The following is a 27247-nucleotide window of genomic DNA, read 5'->3' on the forward strand; positions in this document are numbered from 1 at the left end:
ATGGGATTACAAAACGCACAAAATTTCTGATTTTCTAAAGATAATTTGTTCGGAATTAGACCCATGTATGGCCTGCATAAATCTGCAGTCAAAAATAAATAGTTTTTTTTATAGAGTGAATAGGACATTGAAGAGTCCCGTGTCGTGTATTATGTGGCTGTGTGGTCTGTGTCCCCCATTGGGGAGCTCTCACCCACTTCCTGTCCTGGTGACCCAGTGAACACAGCTAGGTGAGCGTCATTCCAGTCTAGCTTTACATCGGAGAACTCTGCGTGTACAGAGCACTTATGATCAATAAAAAGGAAACAGGGAGTGAAGAATTAGGAAGAAAGGAATTGGATCAAAATATACAGGTGAAGGTAAAAATCTGAAAGGGGCAACAAACCTTGGACATTAGGACATTGTAGTTTTCTTCTCTTGAAATGTTGATTGCAAACCTTTGTGATTATTATATTTCTGTCTCATTTGAACTTTTATTTCAGACAGCCATTCGCACAGCACATCGAAGTCAAGTGAGGCACCGTTCCTGTCCATCTCATTTGAAATAACAGGTAAGTGTCTTCTCAATGTATATGAAATAGATTTTAAGCCTCCAGTTTGCGGGGATCTATAGATCCTAACAAGGTTCTCCAGACGCTCTGCTCACAATCCCATGCCTATGGGTCAAGGACACCACCATTGTCGAAACACTCAGGAGAACAATGGATTATGAAGGTCCAAAACGCACCCTGATTGTTTATATTGTGCCCATATTCTCCATTCAGGGGCGGACTGACAACTCATGGGGCCCCCGGGCAATAGGGGATCATGGGGCCCCTGTGTTCTTGCCCAAACTCAAAAAAGCCTATGAAAAAGGTACCAGGGGCATCTCATGGGGGCCCCTACTGACCCGAGTTTCCAAATGGTCAGTCTGCCCCTGTCTCCGTTGTTTTTCTTTTCAAGGTCTCAGCTGTCAATCACCGGGTCCAGGCCGGTGATTACTCGCCGGCAACCGCTGACCGCCGAATATTAACGACGGGGGGAGATAACTGTATGTAAACAATACAGATCTCTCCCCTGTCAGCTCCTGCACACTGCTTTGTACAAAGCAGTGTGCTTACAGTGAAACACACACACAGCCCCTATAGCAGGGGTAGGCAACCTGTGGCTCTCTAGCTGTTGTGAAACTACATTTCCCATGAGGCATTACAAAGATTACAAAACTGACAGTTACAGCTATGACTTGCAGAGGCATGATGGAACTTGTAGTCCTGAGGCTCTCAGGTTGCCTACCCCTGCCCTATAGTGAAACAGCACACAGTTAACCCTTTGATGTCCCCAGATGTTAACCCCTTCCTGCCCAATGCTATTAGCACAGTGTCAGTGCTTTTTATTAGCACTGATCACTGTATTGTATGTCAGTGACACCAAGTCAGTTCCCCCCAGTGTCAGAATGCCCGCCACAGTCTCGCAGTTCCGCTATAAGTTGCTGATCGCCGCCATTACCCATAAAAAAAAAAAAAATCCCAGTATATATACCTCCATTTGTAAAAGCTATAACTTTCATGTAAACCAATTAATTTACAGGTATTGGGATTTCGTTTAGCAAAGACATGGAGCAGAATACATTTTGCTCTAAATTTATGATGAAATTTGATATTTTAAATTTTTTTACTGGACATGTTTAATAGCAAAAAGTCAAAAATATAGTTTTTTCTCAAATTTGTTGGGCTTTTTTTGTTTATGGCGCATGTTTCTTCAGGGGCTATCCCCCTTGTGTTGGCCTGAGGGAGCCTGCAGTTGCTTGCCCTGGGGAGCCCATTGCTAACAATGCACACTGGCTAACTATATATATTGCTAGTCCCTGAAGAAGTGACCTTCTGTCGAGAAACATGTCGGGCGTTGATTGCACAGCTTGCATATCCCCTACCTCCTTGAAGAAATATCCTGTTCATACTATTTGTACTCCACACATCTATTGGAACCTGTCTTTCTATAGTTGGTTGGTTGTGGGATATTAGCTGTGGGCTAACTGTGCAATGTAACTATATACAAGATACATTTTAGAGGTGATGTGTTAACCAATTCCCGTCTGGCACATGTACATAAACGGCCGGACGGGGGCAGGGCAGGAGCGGGTTGCCATTCATAAATGGCACCCGCATTCTCAGGTTGTGCACGCTCCCTGGGAGTGTGCGGCACCGCGATCCGGTGTCCGCTGTGTCCGGAGGAACACTGATCGCTGTACGGGACCTCTGTGTGAGGTCCCGATCATGTGATCGCTGATTGGCCAATCAGCGATCACATGAATAGTAGTAAGCAAGATGTCACTTCCTGACATCATTGCTTACTACGTGTGAAATCTGTGAATGATCACAGAGATCACATGGTACAAGGCCATTCTCAAAAGCCTTGTACCATGTGACAAGCTGTGACCAATCACAGCTCACACAGTATTTCTCAATGGCTGCAAGAATGCAGCCAGAGAGGAGAAATGATTGCTTTTACAGCTTTTATGGTTGAAAAAGCAATCAGTGTAAACAAAAAAAAATCTTCATCACCCCACACAAGTAGTACACTATGGTGACACTGTACTGCTAGGGTGACAGCATGTTAAAACAAAAAAACAAAAATATAAATAATAATATAAAAAAAAAATAAAAACATTAAAAAAAAATTTTCTTACATTATAATTTTTGGTTATAAACTAATTTAGGTTATTTTTTTTTTTACTAAAAAGATAACCGAATAAATTTTGGCCAAGATTTATGAAGAACAATTATTTATTTGCTATATTTTATAAAAAAAAACACTTTTTTTAAAATGTTTGGACTTTTTTATTTATATAGCAAAAAAAAGTAAAAATCCCAGTGGTGAATAAATACCACCAAAATAAAGTTGTATCTGTCTGAAAAAAATGCTAAAAAATTCATATTTTTCAAAATTTTTGGACGTTTTCATTTACAGTATATAGCCCAAAAAATTTAAAATCCCAGTGGTGAATAAATACCACCAAAATAAAGTTTTATCTGTCTCAAAAAAATGCTAAAAAATTCATATGGGTCAGCGTTGCATGACCGCGCAACTGTCATTCAAAGTGTGATAGCGCTGAAAGCTGAAAATTGGCCTGGACAGGAAGGGGGTAAAAGTGTCCGGACTTGAAGTGGTTGATAAAGGAACATTGTTTTTATTTTTTTGTGTGCTGAGTTTTTGTGCCTAAAAAGTCCATCCAATATCGTTTTCTCTAATTAACTCTAGGGACATGGCACTTTGGTATAAACTGGGTCTTGACCAGGGGCGGAATGACAACTCATGGGGCCCCCGGGCAATAGGGAATCATGGGGCCCCTGTGTCCTTGCCCAAACTCAAAAAAGCCTATGAAAAAGGTACCAGGGGCATTTCATGGGGCCCCCTACTGACCCCAGGCCCTCGGGCAGTGCCCAAGTTTCCAAATGGTCAGTCTGCCCCTGGTCTTGACCTACTACCACCCGATGGTCGCCCCATTTTTTCAATTTACAACTGCTTAGAATATAGCCTAATAACATTCAGTTTTGCACCCACAAAATGATTATATATGAGGTTTCACAGGATAAATACACCCCCCCCCCAAATGAACCTTTTCATGGTAACATACTGGTTGTTCCATCAGCTCCATAATCTGCTCCATCAGCTAGTTCAAGTTCACTTCTTCCTCCCCTAATCATTGGACCGATGTGCCCATGATAACCAAATTTGGCCTTTTTGTCAAAAGTGAAAAGTTAAGCTCTCATCAGGGGCGGACTGACCATTTGGAAACTCGGCACTGCCCGAGGGCCCGGGGTCAGTAGGGGGCCCCATGAGATGCCCCTGGTACCTTTTTCATAGGCTTTTTTGAGTTTGGGCAAGGACACAGGGGCCCCATTGCCCCTATTGCCTGGGGGCCCCATGAGTTGTCAGTCCGCCCCTGGCTCTCACATGTCTAGCTCTCTATATAATATACAGTATATATTGTATGTTTACCTTTTCAAGTGTAACAGCGACATCCGTTTTCACTTCTGAAGATGTTTTTCATGAGATTAAGCTGTTCTATATTGATTTCTAGGCAACGGCGGATTAAAAGGCTTTATGATAATCTCTGCTTGAATTATGTTAATAGAGATTTTACACTGTATTAAGCGTCCGTGCTGAGATGTAGTCACTAAATATTATTGTGCGGTTTCCATATGACGGTACTTAAAGTGGATTGTTCCTAAAAGATGCTCAGGCTGTGTCATATTTCACCGGAACAAGCTGGGAGAATTGTTCCCTCAAATCGTTCTATTAAAATGAATTACACGGAATAAAATGAGCCATTGGTGTTGGCTTGGAATGGATTGCGAGACCACGTGTCATAAAATCCCCCACAGATTCTTCGCAATAAATGGACGATCATTCTTCTGTTTCATGGATTTTCCTTGGAGTCTAGAAACAATTTATAGCCATGGAATAAACACAGGACTCCTGTTGTTTTATTCCTCAGATCAGCTGATTTAGACGTGAAGTCAAATAAAAGGCAAGAGCAATGCAAGAATCTGTTCATTGCAGGAGCGTCGATTCTTCGCAATAAATGGACGATGTTCTACTGTTTCATGGATTTTTCCTGGAGGTCTAGAAACAATTTATATTCATGGAAAAAACACAGGCCTCCTGTTATTTTGTTCCTCAGATCAGCTGATTGTATGTGTCAAGTTTGATAAAAGGCAAGAGCAATGCAAAAATCTGTTAATTGCACGAGCGGCAATTTTTCATAATAAATGAACGAACATTCTCTTGTTTAAGGGATTTTCCTAGGGGTCTGGGAACAATTTATAGCCATGGAATAAACATAGGACTCCTGTTATTGTGTTCTTGAGATCAGCTGATTGTATGCCTGAAGATAAAAGGCAAGAACGATGCAAAAATCTGTTTCACTTCAGGAGTTGCAAAACACTGCTATAAATGGACGATCATTCTTCTGTTTCATGGATTTTCCTGAGGGTCTAGAAACAATCTATAGCCATGGAATAAACACACGACTCCTGTTTTGTTCTTCAGATCAGCTGATTATATACGTGAAGTCAGATAAAAGGCAAGAGCAATGCAAAAATCTATTCATTGCAGGAGCGGCAATTCTTTGCAATAAATGAACGATATTCTCCTGTTTTATGGATTTTTCTTGGACGTCTAGAAACAATTTATATTCATGGAAAATGGATGATCATTCTCTTGTTTAGGGCCGGTTTACACTATAGAAACACAGACCAGATGTGTTCTGGATGCATTTTTGCATGTGAATTTTTGCCATATTTTTGGTGCATTTAGGTGCATTTTTTATGCGTTTTATCGCGTTCCAGTACAGTTCTGTTCAGGAAAATGCAGCCTGTTCTACTTTTTCACTTATTCCAGCAGGTGTCTGATACTGTGCCTTGATAGCTTCTGGTACCTTGACTGTTCAGATATACATTCAGATACTTGGCATAATGATTTTTAAATATTGTTTTAATGAAAAGAAAATCAATCATACAGAATAAAATGAGACTTGGTGTTGGCATGGAATAGATTGTGAGCTGTGTGCAGAGACAAAAATCTAAGGAGCAGCAGACTGAGAGTGATCATCACTGGGGCAGGTTAAATAAGCAGGTAACCCTTTACACACGGAACTGCCACCATGTGTTTTAAGAAAAACCATTGACAACATCTGCTGTTGCAATTCTTACCTGAATCTGTATCACTCACTGCCACGCCCAGAGAGGAATGCAGCTGCATTTTTACTACTGTTTCTGCTGTAGATGCAAAGTTACTTCATTTGTAATTAGGGCATTCAGATATTCAGCTTAAAGATTTTTAAATATTGTTTTAATGAAAACAAAATCAGTCATACAGAAAAAAAATATGATATAGGTGTTGGCATGGAATGGATTAAATATTGTTTTAATGAAAAGAAAATCAGTCATACAGAATAAAATATGATATCGGTGTTGGCATGGAACGGATTATGTGGCCTCGTGTAATAAAATTTCTCAGATGATTTGTAATAAATGGACGATCATTCTTCTGTTTCATGGATTTTTGGGGGTCTAGAAACAATTTATAGCCATGGATTAAACACAGGCGCTGTGTTGTTTTATTCTTTAGATCAGCATATTATATTTATGAAGCCAGATGAAAGACAAGAGCAGACGTAATGCAAAAATATGTTCCATTGCAGAAGCTGTGAGAGTGACACTGTCACATTCCACTGCGGCCACCAGAAAGTGACTCGCCCTCACCTCACCCTGTGAATCAGCAGACTGAGAGTGATCATCACTGGGGCAGGTTAAATAAGCAGTTAACCCTTTACACACACACAACTGCCACTGTGTGTTTTGCACCATTCTGCTGTTGCAATTCTTACTTGCATTTGTATTACTTGCTGCCACATCCAGACAGGAATGTAGCTGCGTTTACACTACTCTAGCTCCTGCATTTCTCATTAGGGCATTCAGAGACTAGCTGAATGATTTTTAAATATTGTTTTAAAGATTGTAACATCACCACCTGCCTCTTTACCTCGTCCAATAAGAGAATGGGTTGTATTATTTAAAAAAAAATTAAAGGCATTTTGTGAATGGCAGTGGTCCCAAGGAAGCACCCCCCTTTGATTAGTATGCATTAGGGAAGCCAATCGGCATGGAACCTGGGGGATCATGGCGATCACTAGTGATGGGCCTAACACCTCCCTGTTCAGTTCGCGGTCAAACATTCAAACCTACTGAAAGTTTGACCGCGAACTTCGAACAGGGAAAATTCACTAAGTGATATCTTAACACATCTGAGTAAAATTCGGCATGAGTTTTATTATTAAGTCTAAGTATTTTAGTAGTGAAGACATTCTTTAATGAGCCCCCCCCCCCCTCCTGAACCATACCAGGACACATGCCCTCAACATGGGGGAGGTGCTTTGGGGCAAGGGGCATGTCAATGGGGACAAGGGCCTTTCCCACAACCATGGTCGGTGATTGTGGGGGTCTGTGGGTGGGGGTCTTATTGGAATCAGGAGCCCCCTTTAACAAGGTGTCCCCCAGATCCTGCCCGCCCTGTGTGAAGGAGTATGGGGTATATGGTACCACTACCCATTCGCAAAAAAAAAGTTTAGTGTAAAAATGACAGGAGACAGTCTTTGACAAGTCCTTTATTAAAAACAAAAATTAAAAAAAGTCCCCTGAAATAGATCCAATGGCAATCACGATGCCCATATTCATCGCCGAACCGAAAAAAGAAAAAAAAACACTCCGCTCTCTATGCTGCTCTGACAGCTGCGCCGGGATGACAGTTCCTAAATACTGTGAGGATGTCACAAGAGGTCAACCCCGCCTCTTGGCCTCTTGTGACGTCATAATGCGCTGTGATTGGCCAAAGTAGGTCCGGTGCACTGTTTTGGCCAATCACAATGCACTGTCATGGCGCAGTGCATTGTGGGGTGCGGCGGGTAAACAGCCCGCTGAATGCCCTTACCGTTCGTGTGTTTGACTCACAAAGCCGTACCCTACCGATCACTGTTGTAGCAGCGACTACTACAATTGTCACCTTCCACAGTGGTCCCTCAGCTATGAGATTTGCCTACGTACATTGTGCCAAGCTGGACCAATATAACTAGGCAATAAAGATCATACCTGGAGTTCAGCTTTAAAATATCTTTTATAATTTGTCATTGCCAAAAAATAAAATACAAGAAATACTTGCTATTGAGCAGCCTCTGATATACGGATACAAATTGCCATGCTAGTAATTTAATATCAAGCAGGATATCTCGGATTACAATAAGTGCTTTCCATTATCTCTATATAAAGATGTCATTTAAGTGTAATTTCAGCCTTTTCATATGAAGTTCTCATTGACTGCTCCTTGTTACACGGTGACCTTGCAGCCTGAGAGCACCAAATGCTGCACTAAGTTTATTTGCACTGATCTAGGCAATAGAACTAATGTGATTGTCTGCAATCCTCCTCCTCCCCGGCTCTGCAGTTTACTTTTCTGCGTACTTTCTTACTTTTATATCCTATCTTTGGGAATAGAGTGGAATGTGCAATATTGCTATGGAAAGGCAATTATCCTAACCATTTGTAATAGTTTTCTTGCAGTACACGGTAAATGTAGAGAAGCAAAAAATAAATGAGATACAATTTGAAACCCAACTGAAATCAAGTAATTACCTTTATAGCAAAAAGCATGTGGACTCCCCTCCAAATGATGGAGTTTAGGTGTTTCTGGTGAATTGTGCTCTTAATGCTACTACTAACAGCATGCTAGGTGATTGTAGCCGTATTAGTGCAGTTTTCAACAAGAACAACTGAGTACTCCCACATGGAAGAAAAATAAGTTTGAAATATATTTTTAAAATATTCTTCCCAAATATATTGACATATATTTGAAATACTACAATTTTTTCCATATTCAATATATTTCAAAATATAGTTCAATAAATATATATTATTATTATTATACAGGATTTATATAGCGCCAACAGTTTGCGCAGCGCTTTACAATATAAGGGAGACGGTACAATTACAATACATTTCAGTACAGAAGGAATAGGAGGGCCCGGCTCGTGGAGCTTACAATCTAAAGGAAGGGGGAGGTGATACAAAAGGTGATAGCTGCGGGGGATGATCACCTCCAATTCAAGTACAGTTCTTAGGTGGAGGTGGGGTAGGCTTTCCTGAAGAAGTGAGTTTTCAAAGATCGCCTAAAGGCAGATAGGGTGGGGGCTGACCAGACATACTGTGGTAGGGAGTTCCAGAGGATGGGAGAGGCTCTGGAGAAGTCCTGGAGGCGAGCGTGGGAGGAGGTGATGAGGGAGCTAGAGAGGAGGATATCATGGGAGGAGCGGAGTGGGCGATTTGGGCGGTATCTGTGGATGAGGTTGGCGATGTAGCTAGGGGTAGTGTTGTGGATGGCTGTGTAAGCTGTGGTTAGTATTTTGAATTTTATACGTTGGGTTAGCGGAAGCCAGTGGAGGGATTGGCAGAGAGGGGCAGCAGTCGCTGATCGGTTGGTAAGGTGTATGAGTCTAGCAGCAGCATTCATAATAGACTGAAGGGGGGATAACCTGTGTAACGGTAGACCAGTGAGGAGGGAGTTGCAGTAATCGAGGCGGGATATAACCAAGGCGTGGATGAGTTGTTTTGTGGTGTCATTGGTCAGGAAGGGGCGGATTTTGGAAATGTTCCGGAGGTTGAGGCGGCAGGATTTAGCCAGTGAGAGGATGTGGGGCCCAAAGGAGAGGTCAGAGTCTAGGATTCCAAGCATCAGCTATATAGATATACTGCATGTTGAAATGCATTTTGTATTACAAAATATATGAAAAGTATTTTTAAAAAGACATATTTTTTAAATATGTTCTTCAGATTTTTTTTAACAAAAAAGTCATTTTAACATATATTTTTACATATTTTTGTAAATGCATTCCAAAAATGTAGATTAAATGTATTTTCAAAGACATACAGTATATTTGAAAATGTATTTTTAATACATTTAAATGTTTAATACATTTTTAAATGTTTTTCATATATTTTGTAATAAAAACGCATTTCAACATACAGTATATTTTTTATATATATATATATATATATATATATATATATATATATATATATATATATATATACTGCATGTTGAAATGCGTTTTGTATTACAAAGTATATGAAAAGTATTTTTTAAAATATATATTTTTTAACAAAAAAACATTTCAACATACTATATATATATATATATATATATTATTTATTGAAATATATTTTAAAATATATTGAATACGGCCAAAATTGTAGCATTTCAAATATGTGTCAATATATTTGGGAAGAATATTTTTAAAATATATTTCAAATATATTTTAATTCCATATGGGCTGTTTGTGATAGTGTTTAGTCTAGATTCACACCTATGCATTTTCCGTTGCGTTTTTTTTTTTGCAGAAACACACAGCAGTCCACTGGAAATTGTGTGACTTTGAAGACATGCTAAAATGAATGGAGCCTAACAATTCTTGCCATGCCCTTGTAAGGCTGCCTTTGTAAGGGGGGGTGGACAATTGAGGGTCATTAAAACCCAGTTGATCCTCCTGTTTTTATCACCCGCCAACCACAAATGTAAACTAGGCCTTAAAGTGGACCTGTCATGTTCCAAACACAGAGGCTTTCATTGCTTGCTTCCTGTAAATTCCAGCTGTACGGCTTTAGTATTCATATCATGGTGAATGTACAATATACAGTATACAGGGGCGGACTGACAATTTGGAAACTCGGGCACTGCCCGAGGGCCCGGGGTCAGTAGGGGGCCCCATGAGATGCCCATGGTACCTTTTTCATAGGCTTTTTTGAGTTTGGGCAAGGACACGGGGCCCCATGATCCCCTATTGCCCGGGGGCCCCATGAGTTGTCAGTCTGCCCCTGACAGTACAGTATACTGTATGTATGAAAAGTGATGTGAAGATTGATGGTGAATAGTGAAGTACCTGTAGTAATAATCAAGACTTTTTTTTTCAGTGGGAATGCAGTTCCGGCACCTTTAGTAGTGAACGCATCTAATGGCAAGGGGTGCTGGAGGGTTTATTGATTCTGACTGCTGGGGGATCTCTTGTTTCTGGGAAGGATCTACTGTTGAGGGGGTCTATATTGTTGATGGGGAGGTCTATTGTTACTGGTGGGGGATGTATATTGTTGCTGGGGGGCCTTATGTTGTTGGGGATCAATTGTTGCTGGGAGGGATCGACTTATGTTGATGGCTGCTGGAGGGTCTATTGATGCTGGCTGCTGGGGGATCTCTTGTTTCTGGGAGGGGTCCTCTTTTGAGGCGTTTTCTATGGTTGATGGGGAGGTCTATTGTTACTGTTGGGGATCTATTGTTGCTGGGGGGAGGGGGTCTTATGTTGTTGGGGGTCAATTGTTGCTGGGATGGATTGACTACTGTTGATGGCTGCTGGAGGGTCTATTGATGCTGGCTGCTGGGGGATCTCTTGTTTCTGGGAGGGGATCCTCTTTTGAGGGGGTTTCTATGGTTGACGGGGAGGTCTATTGTTACTGTTGGGGGATCTATTGTTGCTGGGGGAGGGGGTCTTATGTTGTTGGGGGTCAATTGTTGCTGGGAGAGATTGACTATTGTTGATGGATGCTGGAGGGTCTATTGATGCTGGCTTCTGTGAGATATATTGTTGATGGCAGGGGTCTATTGTTGCTAGTGGATCTATTGTTGCTGAGGGGATTTTTTGTTGCAGAGGGTCTATCGTATTGTTGCTGGCTGCAGGAGATCTATTTTATTGCTTTTCTTGTTATCATTTACAAATTCCATGCAAGTTAAACAATTATGCTTGGTTCTGCACCTTTTAAAAAGGGTGGTACTGGGACGGGTTTTATAGTTGGGTGCTAGCAGCCATTCCTGTGTGTGGGATTCATTTTTAGTAGGTTTTTTTTTTCATTTTTGGGGTATAGTGGCAGCGCAGGAGGTTTTCCGTCTTCAACAAGAGAAACAGAACCTGCAGCAAACAAAGGTCAGAGCAAAGATGCAACCTCTTATCTCTGAAAGTGTATGCAACTCTTAACAAGAAACTTCATTTATTTGCTTCCTTTCGTTGAAAGAGTTTTCTGCAAAAAAGTACTTGTTGATCTTGCTAAAAATCTCGTGAGCTGATAATGTCCTGTGCTCTCTTCCTCTGTTGCACCCTTATGAGTAATATTGTTGCCAGCTTTCCCTGAGGACTACGGAACACCTCCCCAATTGTTATAGAAAAGAAGAGAGGGAGTGTTCTGCAGTCCTGTACTGGAGTGACAACGCTGCTTCTCCATAGATAGAATACAGTGAGTGTCGTCACCCTAGGACAGGAAGTGTTCCTAGTTACTAAGTAAAAAATAAAGAGAAATAAATCCTGAAAAAAATAAAAACAAATGCAGCCACCATGTCTGTGGGCTGCAATATATTACATTTGTGTCCTTGTGGTTAGATATGCTTTGATATAATCTGGATCAGTGATTGAGAGCTGAAGCCAATGCATTAGCAACTGGAATTTTTTAAGGAGAATCAACACTGGCAGCCTACATATCTCTTCCATGTAATGGTGACCTTTATATAATTCCTACTTATAAAAGGACCACCAATATTTCTAATTTAAAGGGCCAGTCAGCCTACCGATTACATGGAAATGTCACCTGCATTCATTTAGCGCCTGCTTCCTATGTGTACATAAGATTCAGGGATGTTTTAAAATGGACAAAATGAGCTTTTCAGGAAATGAATCTAAATTCCTTATAGAAAATCTTATATACATAATGAGATGCCCATTGTTCTTGTTTGTCCACGCCCACTTCATTAATATGGAAATTACCCCGACTGCCCGCATGGACTGATTGACAGGCGACATCTGTCCTCAAATAACACAAATCACAGGAGAGCCTGGCTTCTCGGAGTAATCCCATGCAATCTCCAGGAGTGCTCTCTTATTAGTTGGAAAAAAAAAAAGGAAAATGAGAACACAGAGGGAAGTAAATGCTGCTATTTATAAAATAAAATGATATTTTCAGATATGGGGTGATAGAGCCGGGGGCGAATACTAGCAACCTAGTGACCTAGCAGACCTCAGAAGGTAATTGGTGACATGTTTAGTAGTAAGTGATGCTCTGATGTGGTCTTTTGAGAAATGTGTGCCGTATGACAGCAATAATGAGAATTGTCATAATAAAGAGTGCAAAGAGCATCAACAAATAACAGCCAATCAAAATTCACTTTACTGAGGCCTAACCTGTTCAATATGGCGTCTGCGTTTTGCCTCACTTTGTGATTTGTTATTTGCTTCTTGTTCTGTTTTACTGAATCAGTCCATATATATCTACAGGGGCTGGTTGGAAACACAATAATATTGGAGGTCCCTGTCTATACAATGCATTGGGATCCAGGGCTGATAACCTATGGTGGTCCACATCTGTGTTGGGTCCCAGGTTTCATAATTAGTGGACATTCCTGTGTATTTTCTGCACTGGGTTTCAAGATAGATAACCTGTGGAGGTTTCCATGTATACTTTGCATTGGGTTCTAGGAATGATAACCTATGGAGGTTCCTGTGTATACTCTGACCTGGGTCCCAGGATCAATAGCCTATGAAGGATCCCATGTATACTCTGCATTTGCTTCCAGCACTGATAACCTACTGAGGTTCCAATGTATATTCTGCATTGGGTTCCAGGACTGATAACCTATGGAGGTTCCTGTGTATACTCTGCATTGGGTTCCAGGACTAATAATCTATGAAAGTTCCTATGTATACTCTGCACTGGGTCTCAGGACTGATAACCTATGAAGGTTCCTATGTATACTCTGCATTGGGTCCAAGGACTTATAACCTATGGAGGTTCCTATGTATACTCTGCATTAGGTTCCGGGACTGATAACCTGTAGAGGTTGCTGTGTATACTCTGCATTGGGTTCCAGGACTGATAACCTATGGAGGTTCCTGTGTATACTCTGCATTGGGTTTCAGGACTGATGACCTGTGAAGGTTCCTGTGCATACTCTGCACTGGGTCTCAGGACTGATAACCTATGAAGGTTCCTGTGTATACTCTGCATTGGGTCTCTGGACTGATAACCTATGAAGGTTCCTGTGTATACTCTGTATTGGGTCTCTGGACTGAAAAACCTATGAAGGTTCCTGTGTATACTCTGCATTGGGTCTCTGGACTGAAAAACCTATGAAGGTTCATGTGTATATTCTGCATTGGGTTCCAGGACTGATAACCTATGAAGGTTCCTGTGTATACTCTGCATTGTGTTCCAGGACTGATCTATGAAAGTTCCTATGTATACTCTGCACTGGGTCTCTGGACTGATAACCTATGAAGGTTCCTGTGTATACTCTGCATTGGGTTCCAGGACTGATAACCTGTGGAGGTTCCTGTGTATACTCTGCATTGGGTTTCAGGACTGATGACCTATGAAGGTTCCTGTGTATACTCTGCACTGGGTCTCAGGACTGATAACCGATGGAAGTTCCTGTGTATACTCTGCACTGGGTTCCAGGACTGATAACCTATGAAGGTTCCTGTATATACTCTGCATTGGGTCTCTGGACTGATAACTTATGGAAGTTCCTGTGTATACTCTGCATTGGATTCCAGGTCTGATAATCTATGGAGGTTCCTGTGTATACTCTGCACTGGGCCCAAGGACTGATAATCTATGGAGGTTCCTGTGTATACTCTGCACTGGGTCCAAGGACTAATAATCTATGGAAGGTCCTGTGTATACTCTGCATTTGGGTCTCTGGACTGATAACCTATGAAGGTTCCTGTGTATACTCTGCATTGGGTCTCTGGACTGATGACCTATGAAGGTTCCTGTATATACTCTGCATTGGGTCTCTGGACTTATAACCTATGGAGGTTCCTGTGTATACTCTGCATTGTGTCCAAGGACTGATGGAGGTTCCTGTGTATACTCTGCATTGGGTTTCAGGACTGATAACCTATGAAGGTTCATGTGTATACTCTGCATTAGGTTCCGGGACTGATAACCTATGGAGGTTCTTGTGTATACTTTGCATTGGGTTTCAAGACTGATAACCTATGAAGGTTCCTGTGTATACTCTGCATTAGGTGCCGGGACTGATAACCTGTAGCGGTTCCTATGTATACTCTGCATTGGGTCCAAGGACTGATAACCTATGGAGGTTCCTATGTATACTCTGCATTAGGCTCTGGGACTGATAACCTGTAGAGGTTCCTGTATATACTCTGCATTGGGTCCAAGGACTGTTAACCTATGGAGGTTCCTGTGTATACTATGCATTAGGTTCTGGGACTGATAACCTGTAGAGGTTCCTGTATATACTCTGCATTGGGTCCAAGGACTGTTAACCTATGGAGGTTCCTGTGTATACTATGCATTAGGTTCCGGGACTGATAACCTGTAGAGGTTCCTACTGTATGTATATTCTGCATTGGGTCCAAGGACTGATAACCTATGGCACTGGGATAGATAAACTATGGAGGTTCCTGTGTATCCTAACGTCCCCTTTTTCTGGCGACAGCCTTTAAAGTTGATTACCAGTTTGGAATGGTAACCAGACATTATGTCTGACCCCAACAGAACGTTCTTGATTTAGGTTTTACAGAATTGTAGCAGAACAGAATTGTATGACAAGTGGGGCAGAATCTGTATAAAACGGGCGGACTGACAACTCATGGGGCCCCCGGGCAATAGGGTATCATGGGGCCCCTGTGTCCTTGCCCAAACTCAAAAAAGACTATGAAAAAGGTACCAGGGGCATCTCATGGGGCCCCCTACTGACCCCGGGCCCTCGGGCACTGCCCGAGTTTCCAAATGGTCAGTCCGCCCCTGGTATAAAAGGATGTTCACACTGGATGTCCACACTGGTGTAGGGATTACTGCCAACTGAACTAGCACAATGTTCCTACTTTCCCAAGTAAGAGTTAAATTGGCAGTGGTAATTTTTTTTACTTCTATATTAAAAGTATCAAACCACTAGAACTTTTTTGATAAATATTAGTCATTTACACATTGAAGTTTATTTATAAAACAATTCCATAGCAATTCTCCCAGCAGTTTATATACATTCACTATGTTCATCTTATGGTTCAACAAAACCAATTTTCTTAGGTTACTTCTTGTGCTGAACGAATGACTGTCATTGATCTAAAATGGAAAATACCTCATTTGGTCACTAGATGGTGTCAGTATCAAATGAATTATCGCCATCTAGGGGCCAAATGGGGTATTTTTTCTTTTTTGTTTTAAATCAATGACACCCCTTAGTTCCAGCTCAGGAAACCTTCATGTTTCTGCCCCATTTGCACAGAATGAAAGTACATGTACTTTTACTGGGTAACTAGCTATGCAATTTTTGTTTAGAAATATGCCTCATTTTGTTTCTTCGTGAACAGATGCTGTATACAATTTTTTTTTTTTTAACTTGAAATCAATACAGTCACATGACACCACATCCAGAGATCACCTTGTAGCAAGGACACGTTAACCACTACACAATGGTAGTTGGAGAGCATAGGGTTTGTGTTTTTCCATAGACAACAGTGGGCTCTATGCAAGTCCTTAAACATCAATCAAGTGCTGCACTTCACCTATGATTTAAACCAAACCAAACAACATAAACGTCTCTTAATATGTGTCCATGTGCTGATAGTCCTGTATAGTTGTATATCTTCACAGCAGGGGCGGACTGACCATTTGGAAACTCGGGCACTGCCCGAGGGCCCCAGGGTCAGTAGGGGGCCCCATGAGATGCCCCTGGTACCTTTTTCATAGGCTTTTTTGAGTTTGGGCAAGGACATGGGCCCCATGATCCCCTATTGCCCGGGGCCCCATGAGTTGTCAGTCTGCCCCTGCTTCACAGATGCTTAACCACTTCCATACCGGGCACTGTTACCCCCTTCCTGCCCAGCCCAATTTTCAGGTTTCAGCGCTCTCACACTTTGAATGACAAACTAAAATTTTATCATTTTGTTCACACAACTAGAGCTTTCTTTTGGTGGTATTTAATCACCGCTGGGATTTTTATTTTTTTGCTAAATTAACAAAAAAAGACCGAACATTTTGAAAAGAAAACACGTTTCTTTGTTTCTGTTCTAAAAGTTTGCAAATAAATAATTGTTCTTCATAAATTTAGACCAAGATGTATTCTGCTACATGTCTTTGGTGAAAATAACTCAAATTAGTGTTTATTATTTAGTCTGAAGGAAAGTTATAGAGTTCACAAACTATGGTATAGATCTGAATATTGATCAATCCTAAAGTACTGACGGCCAATCTAATTTCTTGAGGACCAAAAATGTCAGATATACAGATATCCCCCAAACGACACCTTTTTGCAAAGTAGACAGTCCGACGTACTTCATAAGAGGCATGGCGAGTTTTTTTAAGTTGTTGTTTTTATGGCATAATTTTTTGGAAAATGAAGAAATTAAAAAAATTATTTTTACAATTTTGTTTTTTACATACTGTCACCAGTGCAGTACAGCATCATCATATAACTGGTGTGGCGGTGATCAGGGACACTGACTGGTGACAGTACGAAAAAAAAAACGATAATTCTTTTTCAATTTATTTTTTTAATTTTTTAATTTTTTTACTACTTTTTTAAGATTTTTTTTTTCCATATTACACTATGACCAAAGTAGTATAATGTTACCATAGTAACGTTGTACTACTTTGGGGAAGTGATCAGTATTTTTTTTTTAAAACAATTTGATTGCTTATAGCAAAGAATTTCTATGCTATAAGCAAGCATTGAACTGAATGAAATTGATTCATTCAGGTTTTTTTGTTGTGATTAGCTGTGATTGGCCATGGCTAATCACATGACACAGATGGGCTGTGATTGGCCCAGCCTGTGCTTGTGATAACTGTGACCATTCACAGCTAGACACACTTGTATACAATGGATAGCATGAAAGGAAGCCATCCATTGTATACAACTGTCATGTGATCTGCTGTTATTGGTCACAGCAGGTCACATGTTACTGGCAACGGGGTCAGTACACAGATCTGTCATTGGCTTTGTCCAAGGTACACAGCCGGTGACAGATCACGCCATAGCGCGGCCCTGCAGACACGCGCAAAGCGCGATCCAGGAAGGACGTCATATGACGCCCTACCAGAGGGACGAGAGGCTCGCCCGACCGTCATTTTACTATATGCCAGGCAGGAAGTGTATAAATTGCAAATTACATCTTGGAACACCCCATGCTTCTATACACTGCAAACCAATGAGCGTGTGCATATGATTCCCCCAGATGAAGCCACGTGACCCGGTGGCCTAACGCGTAGGGACGTACTTTGAGATCACGATGCTTGTAGGATAGGAGAGTGTGATACAGCTGGATGCACATTAGCAGTTGGAGGATCCATATCAATAGAAGTATCATATTGGAGTTACTTTACAAAACGCGCTTTAATACATCACACATGTGAGTGGAATACTGGATATTGTGTTTTCAATAAATGTTCTGTAAGGATAAAGCCACCTCTCCTTCCTACCCCACATCCAATTGCTTTCAGGATCATGCAGGCTCCACCTCCGCAACATCTACAAGATACGTACATTACTCACCCCGGACACTACCAAACAACTCGTACACTCTCTCATCATCTCACGCCTGGACTACTGCAACTCCCTCCTCACTGGCCTAGCCAAACGAGCGCTATCCCCACTCCAGTCGATCCTGAACTCAGCGGCTAGGCTCATCCACCTCACCAACCACTCCACATCTGCCACCCCACTTTGCCAATCCCTTCACTGGCTCCCGATTGCCCAACGCATCAAATTCAAACTGCTAACCCTGACCTACAAAGCCATTCACAACGCCACCCCAAACTACCTAACCGACCTGATACCTAAATACCACCCTACCCGTGCCCTTCGCTCCACACAGGACCTCCTACTCTCTAGCTGCCTGGTCTCCTCCTCCCACGCCCGATTGCATGATTTCTCCAGGACCTCCCCCATCCTCTGGAATTCCCTACCCCAGTCCATTAGACTATCAATTACCCTCATCACCTTCAGGTGCACCCTGAAGACCCACCTCTTCAGGGAGGCCTACCCCACCCTCACCTAACAACTGACCTCCTCCACTCCTCCTACCACTTCATTCCCCACAGCCATTTCCTCTTGTTCCACTTCCCCTCCCTCCTAGATTGTAAGCTCAAAAGAGCAGGGCCCTCGAACCCCTCGTGTATTGTATTGTTTATGTACTGTCTCATGTTCTGTCCCCCTGCTATTGTACAGCGCTGAGCAAACCCTTTGGCGCTATATAAATACTATATAATAATAATAAAAAAGCACCATGTTTTGGTCATCTCTTTTCGGTACATATTTGATGGAGGAGGAGAGCTAAGAGAGTGGAGGAGATTCATGCCCATTGGACACAAGACATCAGTCCATATAAGGGACACATGCCATTTATGACCTCACCTAGTGGTTCAGTCATATACACCAGTTGAGAGCACATCCTATGAAGGTGTATACAAACGCTCATTGGTTTGCAGTGTATGTGATATCAAAGTACCCCCCTACGCGTTACGCCACTGGGTCACCTGGCTTCATCTGGGGGAATCATATGCACACGCTCATTGGTCTGCAGTGTATAGAAGCACGGGGTGTTCCAAGAAGTAATTTGCAATTTAAGCATCTGAGAAGATATACAACTATACAGGACTATCAGCACATGGACACATATTAAGAGATAGTTACGTTGTTTGATAAGGTATAAATCAAAGGTGAAGCGCGGCACTTGATTGATGTTTATGTTATATAACACATTTTGTATGGGAGTGTGAATAGTGTGAGCGATTCGCAATTTTGTAATTACAATTTTTTATTATTGGTTTTGTATAAAAGCTCACAAGATTTTGCACTTCACTCTATGCAAGTCCTATTGCATATGTATGTTCTGGATTGAGAGTAAAAATAAAAAAAATTAAAAAAAAGTAAAAAGTGTTGAAACATAAAAATGCTGGGTATTGTGTCCAGCTTTTTTTATTTTTTTGTTCTAATTTTTGTATATTTGTTTTAAAATAGCATCAAAACCAGTGGACACCAAGCTCTGCACAGATCCTTCCCTGAGTACCAGCCAGCTCTGCCATGTCCCCTGTCCCATAGAGTGCGAGGTGTCGGCATGGTCAGCGTGGGGTCCGTGTACGTTTGAAAGCTGTGATGACCAGCAGAGCAAGAAAGGTATGTAAGGTGAAAGGATTATCCGGTGCTGGCCATAATGTGATGAAAAAATGAAACAAACCAAAAAAATGAGAAGTTTGTTATCTCCTCTATGTGCCTCCTTGAATATTAACCTTCCACATATGATTTGCTGAATGAGAAATATACCTGGCTATTATTATTAACATTAATTATTATACAGGATTTCTATAATGCCAACAGTTTGCTCAACGCTTTACAATATAAAGGTAGACAATACAGCAATATTACAATCCAATAAAAGATGGTTACGAGGGTCCTGCTCCTGGGAGCTTCAAAGCTAATAAGGAGGGGCTGGTGGAACAAAAGTTATTAACTGTGAGGGATGAAGATTTGGCTATTAGCTGAAGACAGGATAGGCTTCCCTGAAGAGGTAAGTTATCATGGATCTCCTAAAAGCCAGACAGATTGGGGCTCTGGAGAAGTCCTGGAGAGAAGCGGGAGAGGTTGAGATAAGTGAGCTAGAGAGAAGGAGAGCATTATGGTTGCCCTCAAAGGACCAGTTGTATTTGTAAGACTAGATGTCAAGAGCCCTCCACCATCAGAATTCAAGAGTCTCCGCACCCCCCCTTACATCAAAGTTCACCCCCCTTCACTTGTGCTGCTGCTAGGAAGAAGCTGGGGTGGAGCAGAGAAGCAGAAAGTGCAGGGTCTAGAAGAGGACCAGAGGAGAACTGAATTCAGCTGAGACCAGGGGAGGTGGAGAAGAGGGAGTGCTGTGGCTGCACTGAGAGGTGCAGGACCTCTAGGAGGAGTTCTGCCCTCTTCTCTTGTGCCAACTGCTGAGACACGGAGGGAGCAAAGATGAGGGGTGCCACAGTTGCAGGAGAGGAGCGAGGGCCACATGAAATGCCCTGGCCATCCGAATTCCGCCTGCATGCCTTGACATACAGCCAGGTCCATAAATATTGGGACATCGACACAATTCTAACATTTTTAGCTCTAAACACCACCAAAATGGATTTGAAATGAAACAAACAAGATGTGCTTTAACTGCAGACTGTCAGCTTTAATTTAAGGATATTTACATCCAAATCAGGTGAACGATGTAGGAATTACAACAGTTTGCATATGTGCCTCCCACTTGTTAAGGGACCAAAAGTAATAGGACAATTGGCTTCTCAGCTGTTCCATGGCCAGGTGTGTGTTATTCCCTCATTATCCCAATTACAATGAGCAGATAAAAGGTCCAGAGTTCATTTCAAGTGTGCTATTTGCATTTGGAATCTGTTGCTGTCAACTCTCAAGATGAGATCCAAAGAGCTGTCATTATCAGTGAAGCAAGCCATCATTAGGCTGAAAAAACAAAACAAACCCATCAGAGAGATAGCAAAAACATTAGGCGTGGCCAAAACAACTGTTTGGAACATTTTTATAAAGAAGGAAAGCACCGGTGAGCTCAGCAACACCAAAAGACCCGGAAGACCACGGAAAACAACTGTGGTGGATGACCGAAGAATTCTTTCCCTGGTGAAGAAAACACCCTTCACAACAGCTGGCCAGATCAAGAACACTCTCCAGGAGGTAGGTGTATGTGTGTCAAAGTCACCAATCAAGAGAAGACTTCACCAGAGTGAATACAGAGGGTTCACCACAAGATGTAAACCATTGGTGACCCTCAAAAACAGGAAGGCCATATTAGAGTTTGCCAAACGACATCTAAAAAAGCCTTCACAGTTCTGGAACAACATCCTATGGACAGATGAGACCAAGATCAACCAGAGTGATGGGAAGAGTATGGAAAGGAAAGGAACTGCTCATGATCCTAAGCATACCACCTCATCAGTGAAGCATGGTGGTGGTAGTGTCATGGCGTGGGCATGTATGGCTGCCAATGGAACTGGTTCTCTTGTATTTATTGATGATGTGACTGCTGACAAAAGCAGCCGGATGAATTCTGAAGTGTTTTGGGCAATATTATCTGCTCATATTCAGCCAAATGCTTCAGAACTCATTGGACGCCACTTCACAGTGCAGATGGATAATGACCCAAAGCATACTGCAAAAGCAACCAAAGAGTTTTTTAAGGGAAAGAAGTGTAATGTTATGCAATGGCCAAGTCAATCACCTGACCTGAATCCGATTGAGCATGCATTTCACTTGCTGAAGACAAAACTGAAGGGAAAATGCCCCAAGAACAAGCAGGAACTGAAGACAGTTGCAGTAGAGGCCTGGCAGAGTATCACCAGGGATGAAACCCAGCGTCTGGTGATGTCTATGCGTTCCAGACTTCAGGCTGTAATTGACTGCAAAGGATTTGCAACCAAGTATTAAAAAGTGAAAGTTTGATATATGATTATTATTCTGTCCCATTACATTTGGTCCCTTAACAAGTAGGAGGCACATATGCAAACTGTTGTAAGTCCTACACCGTTCACCTGATTTGAATGTAAATACCCTCAAATTAAAGCTGACAGTCTGCAGTTAAAGCACATCTTGTTTGTTTCATTTCAAATCCATTGTGGTGTTTAGAGCCAAAAATGTTAGAATTGTGTTGATGTCCCAATATTTATGGACCTGACTGTATGTGCCTTGGGGGGACCATAAAGGATTTTTATCCTGATGGAACAAAATTCTTTCTATAGGTTTTTTTTCTGTATATAGAGATTTTCATTTTTTTTATTTATTTTTTTAATTCTTTTTCTGTTGGTTGAGCCTAGCAGACTTTTGTCTTTTTTTTTTCAACCTAACTGTAATAAATTATGAGAATGTTAAAGAAAACAAATTAACACTAAAGTGCTCCAATCTAGTTCCATAGCTGCTAGAAATATAGTATCTGAATTTCTCCAACTACAGGTGAAACTTGAAAAATTAGAATATTGTGCAAAAGTTCATTTATTTCAGTAATGCAACTTAAAAGGTGAAACTAATATATGAGATAGACTCATTACATGCAAAGCAAGATAGTTCAAGCCGTGATTTGACATAATTGTGATGATTATAGCTTATGAAAACCCCAAATCCACAATCTCAGGAAAATGAGAATATTCCATGCAATCAATAAAACAAGGATTGTACATAGAACAATATCGGACCTCTGAAAAGTATAAGCATGCATATGTACTCAGTACTTGGTCTGGGCCCCTTTTGCAGCAATTACTGCCTCAATGCGGTGTGGCATGGAAGCTATCAGCCTGTGGCACTGCTGAGGAGTTATGGAAGACCAGGATGCTTCAATAGCGGCCTTCAGCTCTTCTGCATTGTTCGGTCTCATGTCTCATCTTTCTCTTGGCAATGCCCCATAGATTCTCTAAGGGGTTCAGGTCAGGCGAGTTTACTGGCCAATCAAGCACAGTAATCCCATGGTCATTGAACCAGGTTTTGGTGCTTTTGGCAGTGTGGGCAGGTGCCAAGTCCTGCTGGAAAATGAAGTCAGCATCCCCATAAAGATCATGTGCGGAAGCAAGCATGAAGTGCTCCAAAATCTCCTGGTAGACGGCTGCGTTGACCCTGAACTTAATGAAGCACAGTGGACCAACACCAACAGATGACATGGCTCCCCAAATCAACACAGACTGTGGAAACTTCACACTGGACTTCAAGCATTGTGCAGTGTGTGCCTCTCCATTCTTCCACCATACTCTGGGTCCTTGGTTTCCAAATGAGATGCAAAAGTTGCTCTCATCAGAAAAGACGACTTTGGACCACTGAGTAACAGACCAGGTCTCTTTTTCTTTAGCCCAGGTACGACTTTGTTCTTCAGGAGCGGCTTGACAAGAGAAATATGACATTTGAAGCCCATGTCCAGGATCCGTCTGTGTGTGGTGGCTCTTGATGCACTGACTCCAGCCTCAGTCCACTCCTTGTGAAATTCCCTAACACTTTTGAATAGCCTTTTCCTGACAATCCTCTCCAGGCTGTGGTCATCCCTGCTGCTTGTGCACCTTTTTCTTCCACACTTTTCCCTTCCACATACCTTTCTATTAATGTGCTTTGATACAGCACTTTGGGAACATCCAACTTCTTTTGCAATGACCTTTTGAGGCTTTCCCTCCTTATGGAGGGTGTCAATGATGGTTTTCTGCACAACTGTCAGGTCAGCAGTCTTTCCCATGATTGTGATTCCTACTGAACCAGACTGAGAAACCATTTAAAGGCTCAGGAACCCTTTGCAGGTGTTATGGCTTAATTATCTGATTAGAGTGGGACACTTTGAGCCGAGAATATTGCACCTTTTCATAATATTCTCATTTTCTGAGATTGTGGATTTGGGGTTTTCATGAGCTGTAAGCCATAATCATCACAATGATGACAAATCACGGCTTGAACTATCTTGCTTTGCATGTAATGAGTCTATCTCATATATTAGTTTCATCTTTTAAGTTGCATTACTGAAATAAATGCACTTTTGCACGATATTCACATTTTTTGAGTTTCACCTGTATTTGGGAATTTACATTTTTGTGGATGGTATCACTTAGCCTTTATACATTCAGGCGGATTGTCTTCTAAATATTACAGGCAGGTGGAGATGAGCTGTGATTTTAGGACTTGAAAGAGGTATTTCTCCACAATGCTTATAGCTAGAGAGGTCGGGAAGAGCTTGTTTTAAAGCTAATGTTCAGGCTGCTATAGATTTAAAATCTTAATTTTTCTTAAATTACTGTACATAATGATAAAGGCAGCATGAAGTTTTATATAATCAATTTTATATAACCAACCCATTTATGTGTGTTTTTTTAGGTTTCAAGCTCAGGAAGCGTTACGTTACAAATGAGCCCACAGGAGGTACCGGAAGCTGCCCCAACCTAGTAGAGGCCATTCCTTGTGAGGAGCCATCCTGCTATGACTGGAGACTGGATAGGCTGGAGGAGTGCATCCCGGACAATGGAAACAACTGTGGGTCCGGCACACAAGTACCAGTTGTCACCTGTATCAACAGCGATGGTGAGTAACCAAAGGGGTCTCCAATTCAAGATTAAAAATTAATCATATAAATAATATTTCAAATTAAAGTGTTTTTCAAACCATAAACATTTTTTCTTGTTCAACAGAGTGGGGAAGGATTAGAACCTTTGTCAGGTTTCTACTTTTTGTGGTATGGGAGCATTGAACCTTGAGGTGATTTTGTGTAATGTTATATGTATGCAGGTATGTGTGCGGTCCTGGAGGCCACTCTCCAACATCTTTGGTGTCCTGCTGGATCCACAAAAATGTTTATTGTGAAACAAATTCTATGCATTTGGGGGATCAACACATCCCCTCCATCAAAGCCCTGAGTTGTCAAAGTGTGTTGCATTTTGTTTCAGAATTAAATTCTTTATCCACAGAACATATGCTTGCTACATAAAAAAAGGCCTCCAGTATCTAAATGGTGGAGTCTTGTCTGATCTATGCATAAACACACATTTCAACAGTAAAATATAGGCAACAGCGGGTTGTGTAGGATGGTGGAATGCCAACATGGAGGCGGTGGGACCTAATTGTGGAGTGGAGTGAATGGTACAAGCTAGGGGCCCAAATTTATTGGGGAGCAGATTTTGCACTCTCTGGTCTTAGTAAATCAACCCTAATGCCAATAATTGGTCCAGTGTGTCTGATATGGTATGTTTTTGGAAGGCACACCATAGTATGTCTTAAGCTGGCCATAAATGGGTCGAATTCGAACCATGTATGGGCAAGCTGCATGTACCCAAGTTGATCGATTGGTACAGCCAGCCTGCTGGATTTCTACAAGCGATTATTGCTAGTCGTTATAATCCCTGTGTTCTCCCGGCAGGGACAGCTTCCCTTCAACTCCCCATTGAGAGAACACAATGAGGGGATTTACTAAAACAGGAGAGCGCAAAATTTAATGCAACTGTGCATAGAAATCAATCAGCTTCCAGGTGTTTTTGTCAAAGTATAAGCGAATAAGCTGAAGTTCGAAGCTGATTGGCTACCATGCACAGCAGCACCAGATTTTGCACTCTCTGGTCTTAGTAAATCAACCCTAATGGCTCCGTGGGAGGGATTCCCTTGTCTACACTAATTGTGTTGATGGGAGAATCAAGTGAATTTTTTTCCTGCCACCCATGGCTGCAGGGAATAAATTAGTTCTGTCTATGGCCAGCCTTAGAATATGAAAATTTGATGTTGGGGGGGGGGGGGGGGGGGAAGCAATAGTAAATGATAGGCCAAAGAAAGTAGGGGAGATAACAATGGAGAGAGTGTTAAGTGTGGCAGGTTAATGAGTGGAGGATATACAAATAAAAAGCAAGAAAGTAAACAGGGGAAGGAAAGAGAGGATTGGGGGAAGTCAGAAAAAAGAAGACAAAAGCAACCATCACACCTAAGACCTTGTAAGCTGCAATTTATTAAAATCAAATTATTAAAAAAAATAATAAATGCACCCATATTTGCAGAACAAAATGTGCCTTTTTTATTTTTTTTTTTAACAAATGTATTTATTAATTTTATTTAAATGTATTATTTAAGATATTTACGTTTCATGAGTTTACAGCGCTGCACTTTTATGATATACGTTTACATTGGGACAGTTACCGATACCTTAAGTACTAGCAGCTATTCTCTTATTCATAAATAATTTATTTACATAATTATATATATATTTTAGAACTTGCTTTCATACTCTCTATTTATGTGAATTTATGAATTTACAAATTATTACCTATACCCTACAGTACTAACGACTGCTAGGTATAATACTAACTATAAGATCTCATTATATGCGCTCGCTTATATTTCTTTATATATTTCTTTTTTCTTTTTTATTATTTGCAAATCAGCCTGCAAAGCTGCAAAGTTTGCGTTCTGCTTGGCACGATGTTGCATGTCACACACGAGTTAGGCTTTATATTTTAGTTTGTGGGTTTAGATAACTTTTTAAAGTAGTACTAAAGCCTCAGCAAAAAATTACATTTAATTTAACTTTAAATGGCAGCTCCTATTATTTCTCAAGAGTACCTACAATTTGTAGATAGGAGTACTTTGACGTCATAAAACATACAAAACCTAGACAAAAAGAGTCTAATAATCTGAGGAGTTTTTCAATGTAAAAACATTGCAGCAATATTGTTTTCATCTAGGCATCAGGATGAATGCTCACCATTAAATGACATTAATTAGCATTTAAATTGACAACTCCAATATGTCTTCATGCTCTTTAAGCAGAGCATAGAACTCTATAATCTCTCTTACACTGTATGTTTGATGTTCTCTGTTTTCCCATAAAGAGTTGGTAAGAACAGGAAACCAACCTCCACTCATTAGATTAATTGGTCTGAGTAGAATTCTGCGCTTTTAATGCTGACGACAATCTATTTCCCTGCAGAAAATCCAAGTGACACCATAAATATATATTTATTTTATGTCAGGATGGGGAATTAATTCTAAATTCTCACACAGGATTGGAGAACGTGAGGTCACCACTCACCTGAGAAACACTCCAGTTTCTCAAGGTAATTACAGAAAATACACCGGCTAATTAAAAATCAACACGTCTTATGTTTCTTTGTAGGGAAAAATTGTATTGCTGATGCAGAAAGCGAGGGTGGAAATTGCTAAGCAGAATTTGATTGAC

General features: G+C 41.2%; 1 protein-coding gene across 1 annotated transcript in view; it reads left to right on the forward strand.

The window, feature by feature from the left end:
* The window catches only part of THSD7A (thrombospondin type 1 domain containing 7A), a 670811-nt gene that overhangs the window by 503466 nt on the left and 140098 nt on the right, over positions 1-27247 (forward strand). Inside the window, exons 7-9 of the mRNA XM_089654586.1 lie at positions 483-551; positions 19552-19707; positions 24409-24612. Coding sequence (XP_089510712.1) covers positions 483-551; positions 19552-19707; positions 24409-24612 — 429 coding nt within the window. The remainder of the gene's footprint in view (positions 1-482; positions 552-19551; positions 19708-24408; positions 24613-27247) is intronic.

The sequence above is a fragment of the Staurois parvus genome, unplaced genomic scaffold, assembly GCF_062004578.1.
Source record: "Staurois parvus isolate SC_StPar_1 unplaced genomic scaffold, SC_StPar_1.0 ptg000779l, whole genome shotgun sequence".
In the NCBI taxonomy this organism is placed as follows: Eukaryota; Metazoa; Chordata; class Amphibia; order Anura; family Ranidae; genus Staurois; species Staurois parvus.